At 39.5% G+C, this 22,182-nt stretch overlaps 1 protein-coding gene across 1 annotated transcript in view; it reads right to left on the reverse strand.

Annotated features, from left to right (window-relative positions):
• The window catches only part of LOC133993354 (SH3 domain-binding protein 4), a 49,653-nt gene that overhangs the window by 7,127 nt on the left and 20,344 nt on the right, over nucleotides 1-22,182 (reverse strand). Inside the window, exons 2-4 of the mRNA XM_062432268.1 lie at nucleotides 17,460-17,682; nucleotides 14,602-16,958; nucleotides 1-149 (exon numbers count right to left, since the gene is read on the reverse strand). The exon at nucleotides 1-149 is cut by the window's left edge and continues 40 nt beyond it. Of these exons, the coding sequence (XP_062288252.1) occupies nucleotides 1-149; nucleotides 14,602-16,958; nucleotides 17,460-17,583 (2,630 nt within the window). The 5' untranslated portion in view covers nucleotides 17,584-17,682. The remainder of the gene's footprint in view (nucleotides 150-14,601; nucleotides 16,959-17,459; nucleotides 17,683-22,182) is intronic.

A 22,182-nucleotide genomic window follows, 5' to 3' on the forward strand; every position in this document is an offset into this window, starting at 1 on the left:
TCATAAGCGTCCATCTGCTGGCGTGAAACCTTGGCGAGCCTCTCGGCCAGCTCCCTCCAGCGTCCAGCTACCTCCACAGCCGTGGTCAAAAGGACGAAGTCCATCACCAGTCTGGCCACAAGACCCTGACAGTCCATCTTCAACAGAGCCTACAGAGAGAGGACAGAGGAAGCCTTCTGATTGAGATACTGTACATAAATAAAAACAGTAGTAAATTAGAAGAACTTGAGAAGATGAACAGCTTGAAATGATGGAGGTATTAAAAATGAATCCAGATTAAAATCCTGGATTCATGTGGGGCTAAAAGTGTGAAAACAAATCACACATGAGCTCTGAGTGAGACTCAGTAGACAGGGTAAAAGAGAGGACCACAATGAATCATTAACAAGTCTGCTGCAGATGAAACTGTTCATTGAGTTCAGTCAAATTTGACTAAAACTACACACTACAAAGAGACTAATAAATGTACATCTACAGGTTTCGTTCCACTGACTTGATCCTCTGTAATTTTCCAAAGCCTGCTTCTCCAACCCCCCTCTACCCACTTCACCCCCTGCAAATCTCAGCTTTCTGCATTTTTCAAATGCTTTCTGGTTTAAATAGAAATAAGAGCCTCGTGTTGCTTCAGCAGCAGCGCTCAGGATTTATGTCACATCTGAAGTGAGGATGAGGAGAGGAGGAAGACGCCTCCTACAGTGATAGAGTTTTTAGTTAGAATGAAGTGAAATCCTGCTGGTGATGTTTTAGCTGCAGTTTCTCCTAAAGGGGGAGTCAGAGAGGAGGTCAGGGTTATATAATGAATGGTAATCAGCTCTCTCACAGTGGATCAAAGTTTAAACTGTCAAACAACATCTTCATCTTCAGCCTCCATTCCTACTGAGACCAAATATAAAAAGAGAGAGAAAAATGCAATGTGCTAATATATCTCCTGTTTGTTTGGGTATAACTGGCTCCTCCCATCAGACCCTGCAACCTCTCTGTCTCCATCAACTCTGCACAGAGACTGGAGACTCAGTCTGCTGCTGCTGCACGTCAGAGGAGATTTGCAAATACAAATGTTCCACATGCAAATACAAAAGCATGTGCACTAATGGATATTTATATAATACCACATTTACACACACACACACACACACACACACACACACACACACACACACACACACACACACACACACACACACACACACACACACACACACACACACACATACACACACACACACACACAGGTGATGGGGTTGAGATCAGGTGATTGACTCATCCATTACAGAATATTTCACTTCTTTGCTTTAACAAACTCCTTGGTTGCCTTCACAGTATGTTTTGGGTCATTGTCCATCTGTACTGTGAAGCGTGGTCCAATGAGTTTTGCTGAATTAGGCTGAATCTGAGCAGACAGTATATCTAACCCTTTTTGTGTTACTGAGGTCACCAGTTCATTTTTTCCCTCAGAATGTACCACACTGTTGATTTGGACACTCCTAATGTACTTGAGATCTCTCTGATGGAATGTTTGTTGTTTTTGCAGCCTAAGGATGGCCTGTTTAACTTGCATTGAGAACACTTTTGATTGCATGTGGAAGGTTCACAGGAACAGCTTCCAAATGCAAAGACCACACCTGGAATCAACTCCAGACATTTTACCTGTTTAATTGATGATGAAATAATAAAGGAATTGTCCACACCTGTCCATGAAACAGCTTTTAAATCAGTCGTCCAATTATTTATGGTCCCCTCAAAAAGTGGGTGGTACATATTAAAGAGCTGTAATTCCTAAATACTTTTGTGAATACCCTCAAATTAAAGCTGAGAGTGTGCACTTTAAACCCATATTCATTATATAGCTGTCAGTTGAATAGGTTTTGGTAAACAGGTAAAATAACAAAACTTGTTTCAGTGTCCAAATATTTATGGACCTAACTGTATAGTTACCTTATTATACTGACTCAGCTCATTGTATTTCTTCATCCAAGTCAACCAAAAAGCAAAAATCAGAGGCTGTGCCCCCCTCCCCCACACACACACTTTTAAGGTTGGACTGTGGGACAGAGAAGAAACTGAACCACCACACCACAGCTCCATGACTAACCCAAAGCTCTAATCTTAACCCTAAAACTGAGTATTAACTCTTAAACAGCCATTTGAAGAAGTGAGAAGCAGATAGAAGGAAGAGAAGTTAGCCCACTATACAAAAAACTGTCCAAATATGTCTTTACTTTACAAAAGTTTACCCACTTTCCAAAAATGTCCTGACTTTACAAAAGTCATCTCAGTTTCACAAACCCCACAGAGGGTCTGGCCCTCTCTGATACAGCTTCTGATTTACAGACTCAACAGAGCGAAGGTGAATTTAAAGCTCCAGTTCGGGCCTTGGGTTCCATGTGCAGGAATGTGTGGAACGACAGGATATGAAGGGGAAGGGGTGGGGGAAGAGGGTGGAGGGGGGGTTGGAATTTCGATGCCATGCTCCGGCAGCCTTTTCTCTCACTCTGAGACAAGAACCGGAGGATGGGATAGCAACTCTGGCTCTGGGCCAATCACACGCTGTCGACTTTAGGAATGCCACCAAATTACTCTCATCAAAGAAAAAAAAATTCAACTGAAGTGAAGTAGAGTTTGATTTCCCCCTTTGCTTGTGATGGAGACACACAGAGTATTTGTTTGTATGTAGGCAGTCAGGGAGATAAGCCTCTGAACAGCACCTGTTTCCTCACTAAACAACCACAGGAAATCCCTGCCAAAATAAAGGAGCCCATTTCCTGTCAAACAGTGACTTTAAGTCATTCAGCGGAGAGAGTGCTGCTGGGTGTGTATGTGATGCTTCCTCTATTCCAACATCATTTCCACTTTGATTGACAGTGTCAGGCAAATATTTAGATACTGAATCAACATTAAGCTGGTGTCCATAGCAACAATTAGAGCTCTTTTCTGGAATCAGGACCTAAAGATATGGGTCAGTGACAAATAAGGGTTTGTAAGATGATCAATTCAAAAATCAGCATCAGGTTTGTTAAAATGTACATTTAGTATTTTTGTTGGTTTTATATCATTTGAAATGACATTTGCACCATTTTTTTTTTTTTTACCAAAAGTAAGACTGAATGCTCCTGATAATGTCAAATGGTGTAACCACAAAATAATGATAAATATTACATATTGTATCACCTACAGTATATTTAAGTGGACTTATACTAATAATTACTTTTCCTGATTGACATGATTCCTAGGAATACATTTAATATTTGGAACAATTGTATTCAATTTTTATATTTTTATGGTTACACCACTTAGACATTTGTGCCATAATCCTCTAATATATTCTCTATAAGAATGATAAATAGTATAAAGAGTATTTCTTCATTTAAATGTTAATGCATTTTGTCAATATTGAGCAGGACATATCCTAAAAACAACCATTTTTTCTATATAAGTTCTGACAAATGATGTAAAATTTGTCAAAAGTAATTTTGTTGCACTCCAAAAGTGGGTTATATTTATTCCACATTTTAGTTCACATTTATTGTCCTGTATGTAATCAGATTTTTTTTTTTAAATACACCAACTGGACACTGGGTTGCATCACGTCATTGACCCATAAATCTTTTTAAGCTCAGGCAAACTATCTTTGCACCCTCCAATATGGCACTTTGTATTCTTCATAATTAAACATCAGTAAGATCTGGAGAGTCTGAGACATCGTCCTGCTGGGTTCTGCCACCTTTTTCATTTGTCTGAAAGGTTTTAATTATGAGAATGAAATGAGCTCTCAGAGGTAGGTGTGGTGTGTCCTGTCTGAGCCTGTCTGCTAAGAGAAGTTGGTTAACACATTCTCGGAGGCTGGTGCTGGAAGTGTGCCAAGACTTAGAGAAGACATCACTGCCACTAAACCTCTCTAGCGCTAACACACAGAGTGAATGTGAGTGACTTAATCAATCATTCTTCAGATCACTCCCTGCTTCAGTCTATTCAGTCTTCCTCCAGATCCCACCTAACCGCAGGTCTAATGTGAATCTGAATCCTCCACACAAACATCATGAACGTGGGAGGTTGTATGAGCTTATGGGTGTTAACAAATACTGCCAATGATACAAGTTTATTAACCATTTGAATTCCAGTGTCTGCATGTCCTTAAACCTCCATAAATCCACTCAGATAACCTTTATAAATGCAGATTTTGCCTCATAAATACATCAAACTTAACCTTTTTCTTCTGTACGAAAAGTTATCCAGGTGTTTGTCTGTTTCCATGGTTACAATGTATCCACGGACAGATGATTCTGCCCCATGGTTTGTCTCTATAGTCGACCTTGTGAGGCGCTTTCGACGTGTCTCAGCAGCAGTAAAACATGTTATATGATCCGTCACAAATACTATTAACAGTGACTGACACACTGTAAACAAGCATGAAGAAACTAGCTAGCCTAGCAACAAGCTGGCTACAACCATCCCATAATGCTCCGCTGTCGAAGGGACAGATACAGGAAATCTTTCCTGCCTTATGCCATCACACTGCAGAATAACAGCTAAAAAAACTCTGGTCATAACTTACAGTCACTGCGCACTTTATTTCCTACACACATCGCACATTTACTTTGCACTAAAGTAATACTGCCAATCTGTTGTATATACTTTTGTACATTACACATTACATTTTATTTAATTTACTATTGCTATTTTGCTATCTTAGTATGTATAGTTACCGTATTTAGTATATCGTAGTATATGAATCCCCACTATGTGTCCGTGTAATGCTGCTGCTACACTGTAATTTCCCAGTTTGGGATCAATAAAGTATATCTATCTATCTATCTATCTATCTATCTATCTATCTATCTATCTATCTATCTATCTATCTATCTATCTATCTATCTATCTATCTATCTATCTATCTATCTATCTATCTATCTATCTATCTATCTATCTATCTATCTAACACCATGTAAGAGACACTACATGTATTTCTATTTAAAATGAAAGAATAGCTGATATTGTGAATAATATGTGTGATACAAACACTGCTGGTGTTTATTTCCAGGGAAAGAGACATGCTGGTGTGTATTCAACACAGTTAGAGTAGTTTATTATTGTACAGCACAGTGTTGTTTGTTTATTTGTTTGTTTTTCCATGTGTTCATGCTCACAGTCCAGAGATACTTATGGAAAAAAAAGACTGAAGAGGGGAAAAAAGATGAATCAGGTGCATGTCTGATAAATAATTAATAAATAAGAGTAAGGTAAGGGTAAGGGTAAACTTTGTTGATCCCCCTAGGGGTAAATTCAAAATTGACACAATAGTATTCTTGTAATAAGTGATAAAAAAATCTAATCAAATCAAATCTATCACTATTGAGAAATACAGGATATAAAATCAGGGCTCAGGCAAAGCTCACCTGACTCACATGGTAACATTACACTTCCTATTTGCAACAACCCCAAAGCATGATGGGAATGGTAGTCCCATAAGTCTAAACAAAATCAATCAAAAATAAAAAACAAAAACTGCCATCAGGAGCAATTCAGGGTAAAGTATCTTGCCCAAGGACACATCGACATGTGGACTGGAGGAGCCGGGAACCAAACTGCCGATCTTCCGATTAGTGGACAACAGCTCTACCTCCTGAATTACAGCCATCCACAATTAATGATAAATATCAGTGATGTATTGATATGATCAAATGTGTCCTGGAACAGATATAACACCACTGACATGGCAAATTAGTGTTTAAGACAAGTTTGATACATGTCATCAATCTCAGGCTATAAGGCATGCAGTGTAAAGCTGGATATTAAAGTGCTCAAAGGGTTAAAAAACATGATTGATGATAAAAAGAACAACTAATCTTATCTCAGGGGTACACTTACTAGCGTTTTCAGACCTTTTAACCACAACTCATGGACTTCATTAGAGGATGGAGTTTGCTAAGTTGTCATGGCGACACTAACTCTCACACTCAGAGCAGGAGAGCAGCAGATAACATTTAATGACAGCACAGCGTGTGTTAAACGTGCTGTTTTTATGACGCGATGAGGTCCAGCTCTCTGCTCACAGCTTTAAGTTCTGTGAAGCTGAACTTTCATCTTTTTTTCCTGGCGTGTCACAGCGGTTGGAAACGTTGCGCTGTAAATTTTTTGATGGCGTGTTGTAAAGCATTTATTAAATAATTACAGTGTACTGGACACAGCTGCATACACACACTGTCTGCTACACACTGCAACAACATAGTGAGACTGTGGAGGAATATGAAATGCTGTGCAGTGTTTTTCTTAAATGTCAGCTGATCTACAGACTGGTTATGGGAATCTGTGTGTGTGTTTGTGTGTGTGTGTGTGTGTGTGTGCTTTAGTTAAATGCCACAGAGTTTGTTTCACCAGCTCAGCAATCAGTGCGCTGAAGCCCCGCAGCTCCCCCCGCTGCATAAATCATCTGCTTGTCAAAACGAGAAGAAAATTCCTGCAGACATATTTTCAGAGATAACGTTGATGTGGGATTGAAGCAGGCGATTCAGACATGTACACACACACACACACACAGAAACACACACACAGTCCCCCTCTTTTCTTATTAGAAGAAAACTAAAGTGCGGGTATGAGCGGCATTGAGGTTTTTGTGATAAATGACTTTGTTTCTTCGTCTTCCTCTTTCTGTCTGTTTTTCCTCTCTCTCTTTTTACTACAAAGCTGACACTCAATCTCTCCGCTTCAATCTTCTCTTTATTATTTTTCTATCCCGTCTTCATTTTCCATCTGACTTCCTCCACCTCTCCCATTTGCAGCCTCACCGCCTCATCTTAGCGTTGCAGTTTCATTCCAGGTTTTCCCCCCCACTTTTCCTTTAAAGCCACTTCTTTCTTGTCTATTTACCTTTTTTTTTTTTTTTTATTTCATAAGTGACCCTCAATCTCAAAATATGACACCTGGGGATGTTGGAAGATATTACAGATTGCAGGTTTTGACATTTAACCCTTTGTGGAAACTCTCCTCATTCTTGTTAAACTGAAAGGACTCGCACATTCCCAAACAAGGCCAAATCTCCTGAGTGACTGATCTGTTGTTCAGTCAGTTATTCCAAAAGCAGCAGCTCGCCACACCCAGTCATTGAAGGAGGAGGAGGAGGAGGAGGAGGGGGGAGAGGAAGTGAAGGAAAAAAAAAAAAGAGGAAGGAGAAAAATGGATGGTGGAAAAAAATCTGTGTACAAAAATGGCAAAGCAGAAAGCTAATCGCACATAATGGGCCTTGGTGGCCTCCTCCAGAAATAGGATGTTGTTATTATTCTCAGGCTCTATCTGCCACTCTGATCTCACTGCAAATAATTCAGGAGGGCCGGACGCTTCACTGCCGAGCCCAGCGAGAGCTTTGAAAATGAAAATCCCCCTTTTAGCACCGAGATACAACAAAGTTCCACCTCTGTGGTCTCGTGGTTGAAGATTTTTATGGAATCTGTAGTCTGTTCACTGTCTGCAACAAGAAGAGGAAGATCAGGGGTGAGGAGGAGGAGGAGGAGGAGGAGGAGGAGGAGGGTTTCCCCTGGTGCTTCTCTTTCTTCACTTGGATGGGAGGGATTGAGAGTGCTGGAGAGAAGCTCACAGTGGGATTCAGTCTTATTCATGTCATGTGGGACAGAAAGTAGTGACTCGCTTCTGAATCAATGAGTCTGGTGTCAGTGTTCATTTTCAGGCTCCATTTACAAAGATAATACACACAATAAAGATTGTATCATATAATCATCATATAAGCAGAAAAAAGATATATTATCCAATGAACACATCAAAGTCATTACTGTTGTTCTTTATAAATGCATACTATTAGGTTGTAGCTCGGGATGGGAATCAAGAACTGGTTCCAAATTGTCTGAATCATCAGAATCATATGCCTCTGAGCTTATTGATTCCTCTTATTGATGCTCAGGTGTGTTGTGCTGACTGAATTCAGATAATAAAACACTTGCATTGTCACTACAGCTGGGTATCAGTACTAGATATTATTTATTTCGGTTGATACCTTTAAGGTATCCCTTTAAGGTATCAACCGAAATAAATCGATACCAAGTATTATCAAAACGTCTCCCCTCAAACGATACCTGTAATCGATCTGTCGACTGTTTATTAGACTGTTTGTATGACCTTGATCACAGCCAATCAACACAAGCGTTCTTGGCTTTAATGCAACATGTGATTGGTCCACTGCCACAGCAGCTACAACCCATCTGTAGTGGTGAAGTCGTGGTGAATTTGAGTTCAGTAGCCAAGATGCCACCTAAACGCTCTAAAGTGTGTCTACACTACACGCTGAGACCTAAATGTGGAATGGGTATCTAATGAAGCACTCAGCTGGTATCAGTATCACTTTAAGGGTACTAGGATTGGTACTGATATCATAACTTAACTAAATGATAACCAGCCCTAGTTGTCACTGAAACCTGTGTAGACCAACTTTTTTAAACACAAAAAACTGATCAGGAATTGATAATGGAATCTATAAAGAATTAGACTGATAAGCAGAATCAATAATGGCATTGATTGGTTGTAGCCATGCTAGCAGGGTAGCTCTAGGGATGCTAGTATCACTCTGGATTATTTATTAGCATACAGTGTGTTCCCTTAACTTTCATAAAGCATCACCATCAAGTCAAAAATATATCATTGAACCAATACTTTTATGATCAAAACTAATGATGAGCCACAGCTGTATTTTTGTTTACTGTTACTGCTAATTAGCCAACGTTAGCATGCTAGCACACTACATTAAGATAATAACCATGGTAACCATTACCAGTTTATTTTCTAAACCTTCAACACAAGTCCATCAAATGAACATGGTTAGGGTTCATTCATCGAGGGAGAGAGAGAGATGGGGTGGATTACTTCTTGTTTTGCATTTTTTAATTTCTCCTTTATATCTACAAAAATATCTGCGGCAGCCTGAGAGACACACACAGAGGATGAGAGCCTGTTAAGACTCGTCCAGAATTACCCATTCATGAGTAATGTTATCACATTACACAAATGAGGACTACCAGTCATGCTTTAACAGCACTGAAATGACATATTTAAATGGAAAACGCTCCCCAAGAATGAACAATGATTGTATTTTACATTATGACCTTTATTGCTCGTTGTACACTGTCCAACAGCTACTGTACAATAAAGGCAAAACTACCTACAGAGCCTTAAAAAAGAAAGAAAAGGAAATTAACTCATTTAGATTATGTTGCATTTTGTCTAAATCTAACAGCCTGTGAAGAAATACAATTCTGTTTTAAAGGAGCAGTTCAACATGTCTCTCTGTCTATTAAATATGAAGCTGATAATATGAGGTGATGGTAGTTCCAGGGCCAGGCTAACAGTGTCCTCCTGTTTCCAGTCTTTACGCTAAGCTAAGATAACCGGCTTCATATTTACCATCAGAGCACAAAACTTCCATTACTCACATCCTTATTTGTGCACTAAAATGAAATGAATGCTTGATTAATAGTTAATTATGATCAATATGAATAATGGATGACCACGAATCATCTTTGGGGGGAACAAATCATCTCCTGTCATACTAACAGAATTCACCTGCATACAGTTTAAGAGTCTGTGACTGGTCCTATGTGCAGAAGGGGTTTGGGTCAAGGAGATATTATGGGAAGGACAAGGAGGCGCCCGCAGGTCCCCAACTGGAGCTTCTGTTTAGTTTCTGAACAATGAGGCAGGAAACATCTGCAGGCATGCGATTCATCACACACAACCTGGATCCATTCCATCATCCGCTGACAACAACAACAGCACTACCTCCCCACAAACCTACCACACTCACATCAGACACATCACACTGTTATGTAACCCTAGCGGTGCATCCCGGAACCACGCTGAATAAACAAATGTAACCATCCCAAAATTAAAACGTTGTTTCTTTACTTTGTAAAGTAAGGGAGAGTTGGCCTGGCGGGCCCGGCCCTACCGAAATCACTGCTGATGTATGAGTGTTTTCTATAAGGATTTACTTTAAAAGATTAGAGATGCTGCTTTCTGTAATTGTGAATGTTTCCATGCTGAACTCTGTTTTTGTTATACAGTTTCATATTTATGTAGCAACTACATATGCTGCCTGTTTCTGCTCCTAACTCATGATGTCTGGAACGACTGTAACATGCTGACTGCTCCAATTTCTCAGTATTCCTCTTTGTTAGTTTACTTTGTTGTGAGTCAATAATTCATGTTTGATGGAAAAATGAAGCTGAGCAGCAGCAGACTGCAGCTTCAATTCATATTTTCCTCTTAAGTGATGTATTATTTAACCACCTGCAACTCATTCACTATTAATCACAATGTTCATTTCTGACCTATGACCTGAGCTGTGCGAGCCAATATAACTACTGTATTCATCACTATACTATCCATGTACAAACTATGTCTGATAAGTGTTTAAAGCTTAGATTATACTGTAACAGAAAAGAGCACAACAACTTAATGAAATGGTCCACATGTATGTTTGAGCTAATAAACTCACATCGTGTTTTGTTTAACCAGCAACGAGGGATAGGTGTCTGTGTTGAGTAGCAAGTGATAGTTACTATAGCAACAGCATGAGAAGATCAGTGCTAGTTAGGGCTGGGCGATAAATCGATATATCGATATTGGGATATATTATAGATTTTGGATATTGTAATATCATGATATGGTATCATGTGTCTTTTCCTGCTTTAAAGGCTGTATTACAGTAAAACATGTATTTTCTGAGCTTAACAGACTGTTGTATTATCTGCCTTTATCCATTTAGTCATTATATCCACATTACTGATGATTATTTATCAAAAATCTCATAGTGTAAATATTTTGTAAAAGCACCATAATCATCCCTACAATATTGACAACATATTGATATCGACGTATTTAGTCAAAAATATTGTGATATTTGATTTTGCCCATATTGCCCAGTCCTAGTGCTAATTTCAAATGAATAAATAAATAATGTATTAAATCCCTTTCGTCCCAGAGACATCCCGGGGAAGTTCCTTGTTCGTCCTCAACACATTTTCTAATGTCCACCAGTGTGGTGTTAGTCCTGGCCGCTGGTCACTTAACAGAAATCTACTGGAAGTCCATCTTCTAACCAGCATCATTCTGCACAGAGAACGATAGGAAAGTAGAAGGAAAAACTAAAGCAAAAAATCCAGAAGTCAGACCATGCAGTGTAATGACATGTCAGCTGTGCAAATTTGATGCAAACACCTGATCAGATATTTTAGATTCGAGGTGCACTCTGTTCCCTTCTGCTCAGCCTACCAACAGATTAGTTTTTACTGGGAGAAACATCAGTACATCAGGTAGCTGATCAATCTCAACCTTCACTGCTGAGGTGCTCCTCATTTTAAAACAGTTTGAAGTGAGACCTCATGCCGCAAAGCAAGGAGAAGGTTGTTGAAAGGACTGTCAAGTAAACATTAAAGTGGCTATGATCAATTATTTTTATTGATCACATGTGTATGTGTATGTAAAAGGTGTTGCTAGTGTTGAACCCACAGAGAATTATCACTTGACTTTTTGGTTCCACACACATCTTCAGAGCTGTTCACAATCTCTCGGCTTATCAGTTTGGTTTTCTGACTTCTAACTTGTTTTGGTTCATTCTCACAGCTCTCATCAGCAGCAGTGAAAAACCCCGACAGTACACTACTGCCCAGACCCACACAGCACAAAGATAGTATTCTCTGGAGTTGGAAAACAGAGATGAGTTTGACAGAAACATGACTCAATCAATACTAATGGAATACATCTGCAGAGCAACAGGTAGTAGTTAGCAACTTTCAGTAGTTCCCACTGCCCTCCAGTAGCAAATAAAGTCACTTAATACAGTTATAAGCAGACAATTTAACAACTCTGAGTGTTTCAAATGTTACAGGTAAAATGCAGATTGTCGGATGTTCAATGTTTAAATATCTATAAGTTCAAAAGTTGACCCTGACGGTAAAGGTGTATGAGTGGATTATGCCATCTCTTGTGTAGAAGTGGAAAGTATGGCCTAATGGTGACACTAGAGGAAAGGTCAGAGGGTCATTAAAACATTTAGAATTCATCCTCTGGGTGCTGTAAATGTTCAAAATACCTCACTGTGGAGCCATTTCTGTGCTGATGGTGGTGCTGTAGAGATGTCATGACTGTACAGCTAGGCAGTAACTTGAAATATTTTGATGTATGTTGAGATGTTTGTTCTGAACCAAAGAGTTACACTGATGAACAGATGGACATTATCAATCTTAGGTTCTCCTGTTTTGTTACATTGGTGTATGTAACAAGGATTGGATGCCAAGGAGCAATGAAGCTGTTCTGGCAGCATGTGATGTCCCAACACATTACGGCATAAGACATGTCTAAACTATTCCATAAGGGGCCGTGTGCCTGCAGGCTTTCGTTCCAACCAATCAAAAGCACACATGATTCAACCAATCAACTGTCTGAAGAGTGAGATCAGCTGATTAAATGAGTCAAGCCTGGTGTGCTCCTGCTTTGTTGGAATAAAAACCTGCAGCTACATGAACCCTTTATGCAATAGTTTGATTTCCTTTAATTTGTCACCCATCTGTAGTTGCATTCACATACTGTTCCGCTGGTTTATATGAGCCATCTGTGGCCATTATTAAAATAGTTGGATGTTCTGCACATTCTTAATGTTATCATATCTAAATATACAGACTCACCTGAGAAGAAGTTAAATGAATAGCCTAACTGAGGAGAAGGCAGGCATTCAAAAATGTATATTTGTAATAATACACTATGAGTTCATACAGTGCTGATGATCTCTTTCTCTATGAACAATCAAAGCAGACATGTACAGATCCAGACATTGGAGCACAAAGGCAGCTCTCTGGTATGACCACAGTGCTTTTGATTTGGTTCGGTTTCTTCTAAAAATAGACTTCCGTCCATGTCAAAATGACACACTGCCAAATCATAAGAATTGTCTCCTCTGAAATAGAAAGTAGTTCATTTGCAAGAGAAGTGGAAGAAGAAGAGGATTTCATCTGACACTCAGCTACTCTGGAGCCCACACACGCAATCAAATCCACTTTTTCAAGGGACAAAAACTAAACACTGGATGTTTGCAAATGGCACAAACAGCATATTTGTGCTGGTTAAACAAAGAGCCTTCGTAATTTCAAATTTGCTGGATTGCTGCGTGCTTTGATTGTCCCCACAGTAACCAGTAATTTAGGTGTAATTCTGAAACAGAAAACACAGTGCCAACCTATATTCAGAAATGGATTGTAAAGTACTGAATCCCCAAAAGGGCATATTTTCAGTCACCACCTTTTATTATGTTCTTTTCCATACTGCAGTTTCTCTGTCTATAAATGGTTCTAACTAGTGTTTACAGCCCTGCATAAATTACAGTGTTTCTGCTCAATGTTACTTCAGCTGTATGACCTCTGACAGAGACTCTCAGTAGAATATACTGAGAGAGAAACCAAGTGTAGAAACAGAAGAAAGGCACAAGGGAAGCTTAATGCCACTGTCTCTAAAGGTTGTAGTATTCTAAAGAGGCGCAGACACATAAACTAAAAACTGGAAAAATGAAAATGCTACGGTTTATGGAGCATCGAGCCATAAACACTAAAAGTCACACTAAATATGATGTGACTGCTCAGTGTGTTTCAGTTTCTCAGGATGAGAATCTGTACGGCCTGAGACTACAATGGAAATCCACATTTCCATGATTGGAGATTGCACTACGAGGTGCCAGACAGAGTTGGTTTGCACATTTACAGCTCAGCATTTTGTCATTGAAGAAAAGCTGAATATACTGAAAAGAGAGAAGCATGAAGTATGTACAGGACTTTTGTCTAACTGCGAACACATCTCCACATTGCAGCAAAATGTTTCTAGGAAAAGTACACCGTTCTACCATTGCTGTCAGAGCAAAAAAGGTTGCACTGTGAGTTTAATGGTGATCTATACATGACAATTACCCGTGGATCTGTTTTTAAGGCATTTATTCACAGTGATATTGCTGCTCTAAGGTTGCCTGTAGTACCATTTCTATTACTTTATACTGTTAACACAACACTAAGGGTCTGATTCATTGAGCTGTTGTACTGTGTTGTTTTATCCCCGTGGACTCTGATTCATATGCACATAAAGATAGAAAATTATTAGCGCAGCCTGAGCAATCAATTGGTTTTATAAGATCAGCATTTTGTATACGCACTGCACACTAACTCCTAAACTCAAGCTACAAACGCTCATATGGGAACAAAGTATTCTGCTGCTCTCCACTGCTCCTAAGGTCCTCACAACACTCTCATGCCTACACAGCAGTTATTGACTGTTCTCCCTGCAGAATTAGCAGACTGGACCACAGCCTAAAGCCTAAAGCCTAAAGCCTAAGGCAGCTGTGAGAAGATAACAAGAGAAAGGCACAATTGTGCTCTGAGAGAGAAATCTCCTACAGGGAGGAACCAGACAGAAACACACTCATTTAATTGCAAATATGAAGGACAAACACACATGCAACAGAGACTCTAAACAGGGAAGTACAATTTGCATTTTCTCAAATCATTGACTAGAAGAATATGCAAAGTAACTGGAACAGAGGAGGATGCCAAAGCTGTAACTTACTGTCAGGAGTTCTTTCTGGAAGGACTTCCGCTCTTTGCTCTCTGCGTTGTTGCAGTCCTCCTTCAGCCTCTCCAGCACTGATGCAACCCTCTCAGGTTCACTGTCGAGCTCTGATCGGCAGAAATGCGTCAAGGGCAGGTTGACATATCCAAGAGCATCAGCGAACGCTCGCCAGTTGCCGATGTTCTCCATCAAAATAGTTCTTACAGAGGCGTAGATGTATGTGAGGAACTTGCAGGGCTTCAGGGTCTGCTCCAGTAACAATGAAGTTGTAAGATCAGGCCCGCTGAAGTAGATGGGCTTAACTTTGCCAACCACTAGCACATTCTTTGCATGGACAAGTCCCATTCTGCCCTGATAATATCCAATGTACCATTCTTTTGTCCACAACTGGCCCTTCAGCTTGATCTTCTCCTCGCTCAACAGAGCTACAAAGTCTCCTTTTTTGTACTCCAGCAAGTACTGATTTTTTGTTTGTCGGATGACAGTTTTAATTAGTTTTCCAAACTTAAGGTTATTAATTCTCCTGTCCTGGAAAACAGGGTATTTGGTGGCAATGGCAAGAGGAGACAAGAGAATCTTGCCCACTTCCTTCTTCTTCAAGAAGCGCCGCTGCACTGATGTTTTTGGGCCTGATTTGGGTGGTGGAGTTGGTGTCTGGACACAAAACTGGGCCAGTATAACATCTTGGTCATCTTTGACCTGGATTCTTAAGGTGAAATCGGAAACATCATCGGTGTTGCGTGAGGCAATGTTGTAGACAAGCCTACTCACTTTGCCTAGTTTGATCTGGAAGCCCCGGACCACTCTGGCCTGCTCACTAGCCTTTACTTCGTAGTTGGCCATGTTGGAGTAAACCCCAACACGAAGGTCCTGCGGTTTGGACAAGACAAACTGATGTTTACCCCAAAGCTGCAGCGCTACTGGTGGTGCAGACTGTGCCTGTTTGCCTGCCTCACTCACCAATAGTGTCTTTGGGGCACAGTCATGTCCAAACATGGCCACGACTGTTTTGAACGAGGGGTGGATATGTTTGGGACCATATACTCCAAGGGTTATCTTTTTAACCACATGCTCCCAAACTGTGGAGTCTGGAGATAGGGACTGAGACTGTGCTACGACACACACATACATACAGGGTTCCAGGTTATCCAGGCACACCTGGACTGTGTCCCCATACATGTACGCCTGAGGAATAGGGGTATAAGGTCCCTCTTTACAATCACTCCTGACACACAAGACTTCAGTGGTCTGCCTGCTCTCCATTTTTACAACAACAGACACTTTCATCTCCAAGGTAATGGTAGTTTTAGTCTCCATGTTGCTGAGTTTGATCTCCACCACAGGGCTGACAGTGGTGCAGCGGTCGTTGTTCAGCTCTAGCGGCGGGTCTAGCAGAGCTTTGATTGAGATCTGCTGGGTGTCCCCTGGAGCTACATGGCCTTCGGGTATGTGGATGCTGATGTTGGTGTCTGGAAGCTGGACAGCGCCTCCTGAGCTGTCAAGCCGGCAGACAATGTTGGTCTCCACGGGCTGTGTTTGGCCCCAGCCTGGGTTCTGACCCAGTGAGTCCAAGTCATGGCAGGACCTGGCAAGCTTGCGGTGAGTGAGCCATGCAGTCCGGAAATCCTCCCTGCTCTGGAACTGCTCTGGCGCTGGTGCTTTAAGGCCGCCGAAGAAACCTGTGGAGGCCTGAGGGGCATCATTTTGAGCCTGCAAGATGGACAGCTCAGATAAACTGTAGGACCTTTTGCTTCTAAAAAAGGGGTTGTCCCTGCGCAGTGTTTGCCCCACCCCTATAGTGGGACTAATAGGGTTAAAAATGCCACTGCCAAAACCATTGATGTCGGCAGTGTTGCTGGTGGAGTTGGGCACTGATGGAGTGAGCGTGTCAAACAGAAGGAGGTCAACTGATTTCTCATTACTGTTCTGATCAAGTGAGCTCTGAGTTCCCCCATTTAGGAAAGGGTTTGTAGAGGTATGGGTTGTTGTAAAAGGATTTCCATTTTGGAACGTGGTTGGTTTCAAAATCACCCCTGCCCACTCTCCTAGAAGGTCCATTTCTTTGGCTGCTTCCTCATTACCGTCTCCCACAGTGTCAATCATCCCGCTGTCACTGAAGGACGAGTCTCTGTAGTTGATGGGCTGCACATAAGCTGCAGGAATATAACCCATCTCTGTGTTGTTGTGGGCATACCACCACTCTCCTCCTGTTGAGTCCAGAACGTAGAGGCGGTCCCCTTTAGAGAACTTCAAGGTGGTGAAGCTGGATGGGCAATAGTCCTTAATAGCAATGACTTCCCTGGCAGTGCCAAAGGAGGCAGTAGCATCCAGTCGTAAGGCACTGGGAGAAAGCACTAGAAAAAAACAACATCAGGTAGAGGTGGATGATATGGTCTCAACATCTATTCTTGATTTTTCTATGTATACAAATATATATATTCTAGCAGTTTTCAAAATATTCTGGTGGGAAATAGGTGCAGTCTATGTTACTTTTAGCTATTTTATTTCAGTGTCCCTGTTTCAGATACATAGGGTGAGGGGGAGTATTGGTGCAAACTGCTGTCTCCCACAGGGTATGTTTTGATACTGCTAATGGGGGGTGCCAAAGTCAGCATTTTATATCCTCGACTTTAATAGATTTTTTATTTCTTGCAAAAAATATTGAAGGATTAAAACAAGATTGGAACATATATTTCTAAGGCCTACATTTGCAAAGTTAATAAGAATAACAAATGAACTGCAACGCTTGCAAGGGCGTCATCATTATACATTCTTTTAATCGCCTGGTTCGAATGCCATTAAAACCCACAGCGGTGATTTGTTTTTTCTTGCGTTCTTTAGTTTGAGAAGCTGACCTTTGACATCATTGAGGGTGGCTTCCGACACTCCTTCGCTGAGATCGATGAGCGTCCCCTCGGATTTGCAGCGAGGGAGTGAAGCATTGTTGTTGGTCGTGGCTCTGATTCGATGGGCGGCCATGGTTGGACCCGTCTCTGTCCAGTAACCTGTATCTTCAGGCTATGCTAATGAGTTTCCTTTAACTGGTGGCAAAGTCGGATGTCAACAGCCTCACATGATCTGAAAAACACAAAAATATTCAATTTAATAAATCTAAGTTTTTCTTTGCTTGTCATTTATTATTTAAGACACAGTGTGTGAAACACCATCAAACATCCAGAGTCTCTGTCTTCTTGCCTTTTGAAATGTATCTTGTTGATGTTGATCATGCTCTGAACTCACTTTTTATTTGGAATGTTTTGCAGTTTTCTGCTTATAAGTTTTCAACTTGTTACAAATTTACATAAACTAAGCAATAAATGTAGTTATAAAATGGATTGGCATAAATATGCATGCGTTTAAAGACTTCTAAATAACTAATCCTCCAGCTTCCACTTTGGAGTTTGGATCTTAAAGTACAGAATCAGACCAACAGGAGAGATAGAAAATCTTTATAAACAGAATAACAAATTATTTCATGTTGAGTTTTGCTCTCTGTCTCATAAATACAGATGTCTGATTAATGTTCACAGATATCAGTTTATTTATTCATACCAATTAAATTCCTTATTGATGTGATGCTAGTGATGATTTCTAGGATCATTACCACGCTGCTAAATTGTGTGGAAAGTCTGCAGTTCATTTCATTACTTTTTAAAAATGTGATAAATCATTTTTAGTAGTAGTTTTGACAACTTTACTGAGGTACATGTGGAGTGAACCAAAATCATATATTAACTGCACTAAAATGTGTAATTGCAAAGTTTCTGGTATCACTGTATATCTACTATTATGTTAATACTTTCTGCTTAAAATTAATACAACTACACAACACACACTGTAAATGGAAAATGAAAACTTGCATCATCTTTAAAAACAGCTGACAAATAGTGGTGTTACGAGATCTCGTACCACGAGATCTCGCGAGCGAAACGCGCCGATATTTCTCGTTGACGTGAATTTTGTCTCGCGAAGCTATAATAAAAAAAAGAAAAGAAAAAAATATGATAGTTTTCTATCGATCATTTGCACGTCATGTCTTCTTTTTATAATGTCACGTGTGGATCATTAACCTTGTTGCAGCTTCTACCTGCTGAGAAGATCTCAGTCAGCAGTATGATATGAGGAGAGGAGCAGTGGTAAGTTGACCTCAGGTCTCTACACTGAAAGCCTGAGGTAGGAGGAGCAGGGAATCTAGTGCAGCTATGGAAGCCTAATGATGCAAAAAGTAAAATGAGTCACACTACCAAATTATAACACTATTTATATGTTGTTCTACTTGTGTATTTGTGTGATACAGGATTTGTGCAATTTACTGTTTTTTTATTAGCGATATGTTATAATTTGTGGTAATTGGATTCTTTATTTAATTTATATTTATATATTAGAATTGTTTCTACTCTTTACAATTTACTTTTTAGTATTTGTGATTGTATGTAACTTTTGTATTTATGGTTGTTATGTAAATACCAAAATGATCCATCCATAAAATATCTATATGGGGAAACCTTTTACAGTGCTGCATACCGCATATGATAATTATATATTTAGAAAGTAGAACTAAAGTGATTCATTACAAGATGATTAATTAAAACATTTCAATTCAATTTCCATTTTGTGAATTTTAAATAAAAGAACAGTCATGTATTTCCTCATTGAAGTTTTCTTAAAAATATAATTAAAATCTTGTCTTGTCTCGTGAACCCAATATCGTGCCTTGTCTCGTCTCGTGAGCTGAGTGTATCGTCACACCCCTAGTGACAAATAGTATGATTTGCATCAAATCAAACTAAAAGATAGTTTGCATCACAAACTGATCTCCATTCAAACTCTATTATTTTACGATGAAGACAGATATCTCACAACCAAAATAAACCAAACCTATCAGCATGGATAGATATCACTTGAAATAAGTGAAAAAATATGCTTTGTAGTGATGAGTGAAACAAGAATCTAACAAACAAATACACAGGTGTCTGCTTGCAGCTGTGAATTGGGTCCATGTTTTCCCCAAAGCGGATGAAGACTGACATCCAACACAACATGCTTATCTTTACTTTTCATCAATGATTCCAACTCTATATATACTGCACACGTAACCAACTGCAGTCAGATATTCAAATTACTGTCTGCAATTTAAATATGACGACAATAAAAAGAGGGGTTAAAAAACTGCAGGCTGCAGATATGGGTCAGTAGAACACAGTGGTTTGAGAGACACCAGGCTTTTTATTTGAATTCATAATTCATAACAGTGTCAGCTCGGGGGACAATACACTGCACGGAGAGGAAGAGACTGATGATAGTTTACTACTGACACTCAGCTAAAGCAGCAGACACTCAGCTCAACTGCCCCACTCAGTTATGATTATTTTAATGATGCGGATAGTTTTGCAAGGATTTTATGATTTCACCTCACCTCAGTGAGGAGTTTCAGTCTTTGTTCCAGCTGTTTGGACAAATATAGAAACCATAAATGACATAATACACTGCTGATGGATTTGTTTTTCCAGTTTGATTTAATGTAGTCTGTTGATTTTATTTGTTGCTGTCTCAAGCACTCTGAATGTCAGATGCGAGGTGAATAATGAACATTGTGACCTTGTGTTGGTGGCCTCTTCTGTCAGGAGACAAAATCAATAAGGATTAGTTCTGTTGTTGGTATTCATCCTGTATATGCTCCTTCTTCTCATGTGAGCATCATTCAAGACCTCAAAATTACACTTCTCAGTACTACTGGAGCTTGTATATGAAAGCTATTGTGACTAAAACATCAGTTACTTCCCACCACTGATATGATATGACCAATAACACAATACTGTCCATGTGTCACATACTAATAAAAATGATAATGTGATAATACCATAGTTGTTGGTGGCATAAAATGGCATCATATGGAGTGATACTATAACATATATACACTTTCGCCCATAAATTTGGAATAAAATATTTTTTACCTCTTTCATTGAAAGATTCATTCTTGACAGATAAAGTGTATATCTTCTCAAAACTGTATTAATCAATCTCTTCCAAACATATCACAATGAAAATGTAAATAGTAATAAACAGAGGATTGTGTCTGAAAACAAAATTATTCCAACTTTATGGACGACAGTGTATTTTGGACGGGCAATAATTTGGACATCGTGATGATGAAGAGGACCATGCTCAACCAGGAAGGTTTGTGAGTTCTGCTTTTTGGATTTTTAGATAAAAAGCTCTGTATCTGACATCATCAATAGTGGTCAATGTTTTGTGTCTTATGGTGTGACATTATTTGCATAAAAAAATTAATATTTTTCACAAATTTTACTCATGAATTCTTAACAATCATTGCTGCCATGTGGCTAATTACATGGTAAGTATAGTCTAGCTGTTTTATTTGGCCAATAAATAAGCTTAACTGATCAAAATGTCAGTATATTATGACGGTATATTAATGGAATATTCAACATCACAATCAGCCAGGTCTAGTTTGACCCCAAAAAAACCGTTATGCTCACTGAACCAGTTTGTCTAAAAGAGAGCAATTTCATGTTCCCACCAGTTACACAGAAGTGCCACACCTGCCTGTATCATTTCATACTGCACTTTCTGTCTCCACACGTAAAACATTCACACACATGCTGCCCGACAGAGAAAGAGCACGAGAGCAGAAACAACCTACGAAGCAGCTGCTGTACTTTATGTTCTGTCTTCCAAGTATTTGTCTCGATGTAACATGTAACAACTTCCTGCTGTCTTCTATTAACATTTAAGACTTCAGAGGAATTATTAACTTGTGGTGTCTGTACAAACTTGTGGCTGCACTTGTGTATTTATACATGTGTATCTAAGTTAAATATACTTATGATTTGTTTTTTACCTTATTTATAACAAAAGTAGTGTGCTGTGTTGCCTGTCCGTAAACGATTATCAGCTACCATTATCCACTTTTTTCATTACATCAGTATCAATTCAGTTCAGTTCAATTCAAACAACCCTATTCTGTCTGTTAGGATTTTTTTGCAAACAAGCAGATAAAACAGCTAAAATAAGTCCAGTATTTAAACAGCTCGCATCAATTAACAGCCATGTCAAAACTGGAAAGCTCTTAAAGCTCATATATAAACTAGGTTTTCCACAGTAGAGGGAGGCGAAGATCAAAACATTCACCTTGCATGAGAAAAGACACAGTAAAAAGATTATATTTATTGAGCTGTTGTTTAGGCCTCAGCTCCACAGCTTCCTGAAAGAAAACACAGATATTGGCATAATAAATCCAATGAGTCACTCTTTTACACTGTGTAATATTTAGTGTAAAAACTGCCCCAAAATATGAGTTAACCAGGGCCATACTGACCAAAATATCCATGATCAGTTTTTATTATTCCTCAGATTCAATTTGTCTGTAAAATGTCAGAAAAAGAGAAAAGTGCACTTCGTCATACACAAGATGATTACTTCATCATCCAACCAACACTCAGCAGATAATTCAGTCACAGTTGATATTAGTTGCCTAGCTCACAAAGGAATGTATGCTCTTACACTAATGTACATACATGAAATGCCTTTACTGCGTTAACCTCCTGAGTACATGTT

Source organism: Scomber scombrus, chromosome 13 (genome assembly GCF_963691925.1).
Source record: "Scomber scombrus chromosome 13, fScoSco1.1, whole genome shotgun sequence".
Lineage (NCBI taxonomy): Eukaryota > Metazoa > Chordata > Actinopteri > Scombriformes > Scombridae > Scomber > Scomber scombrus.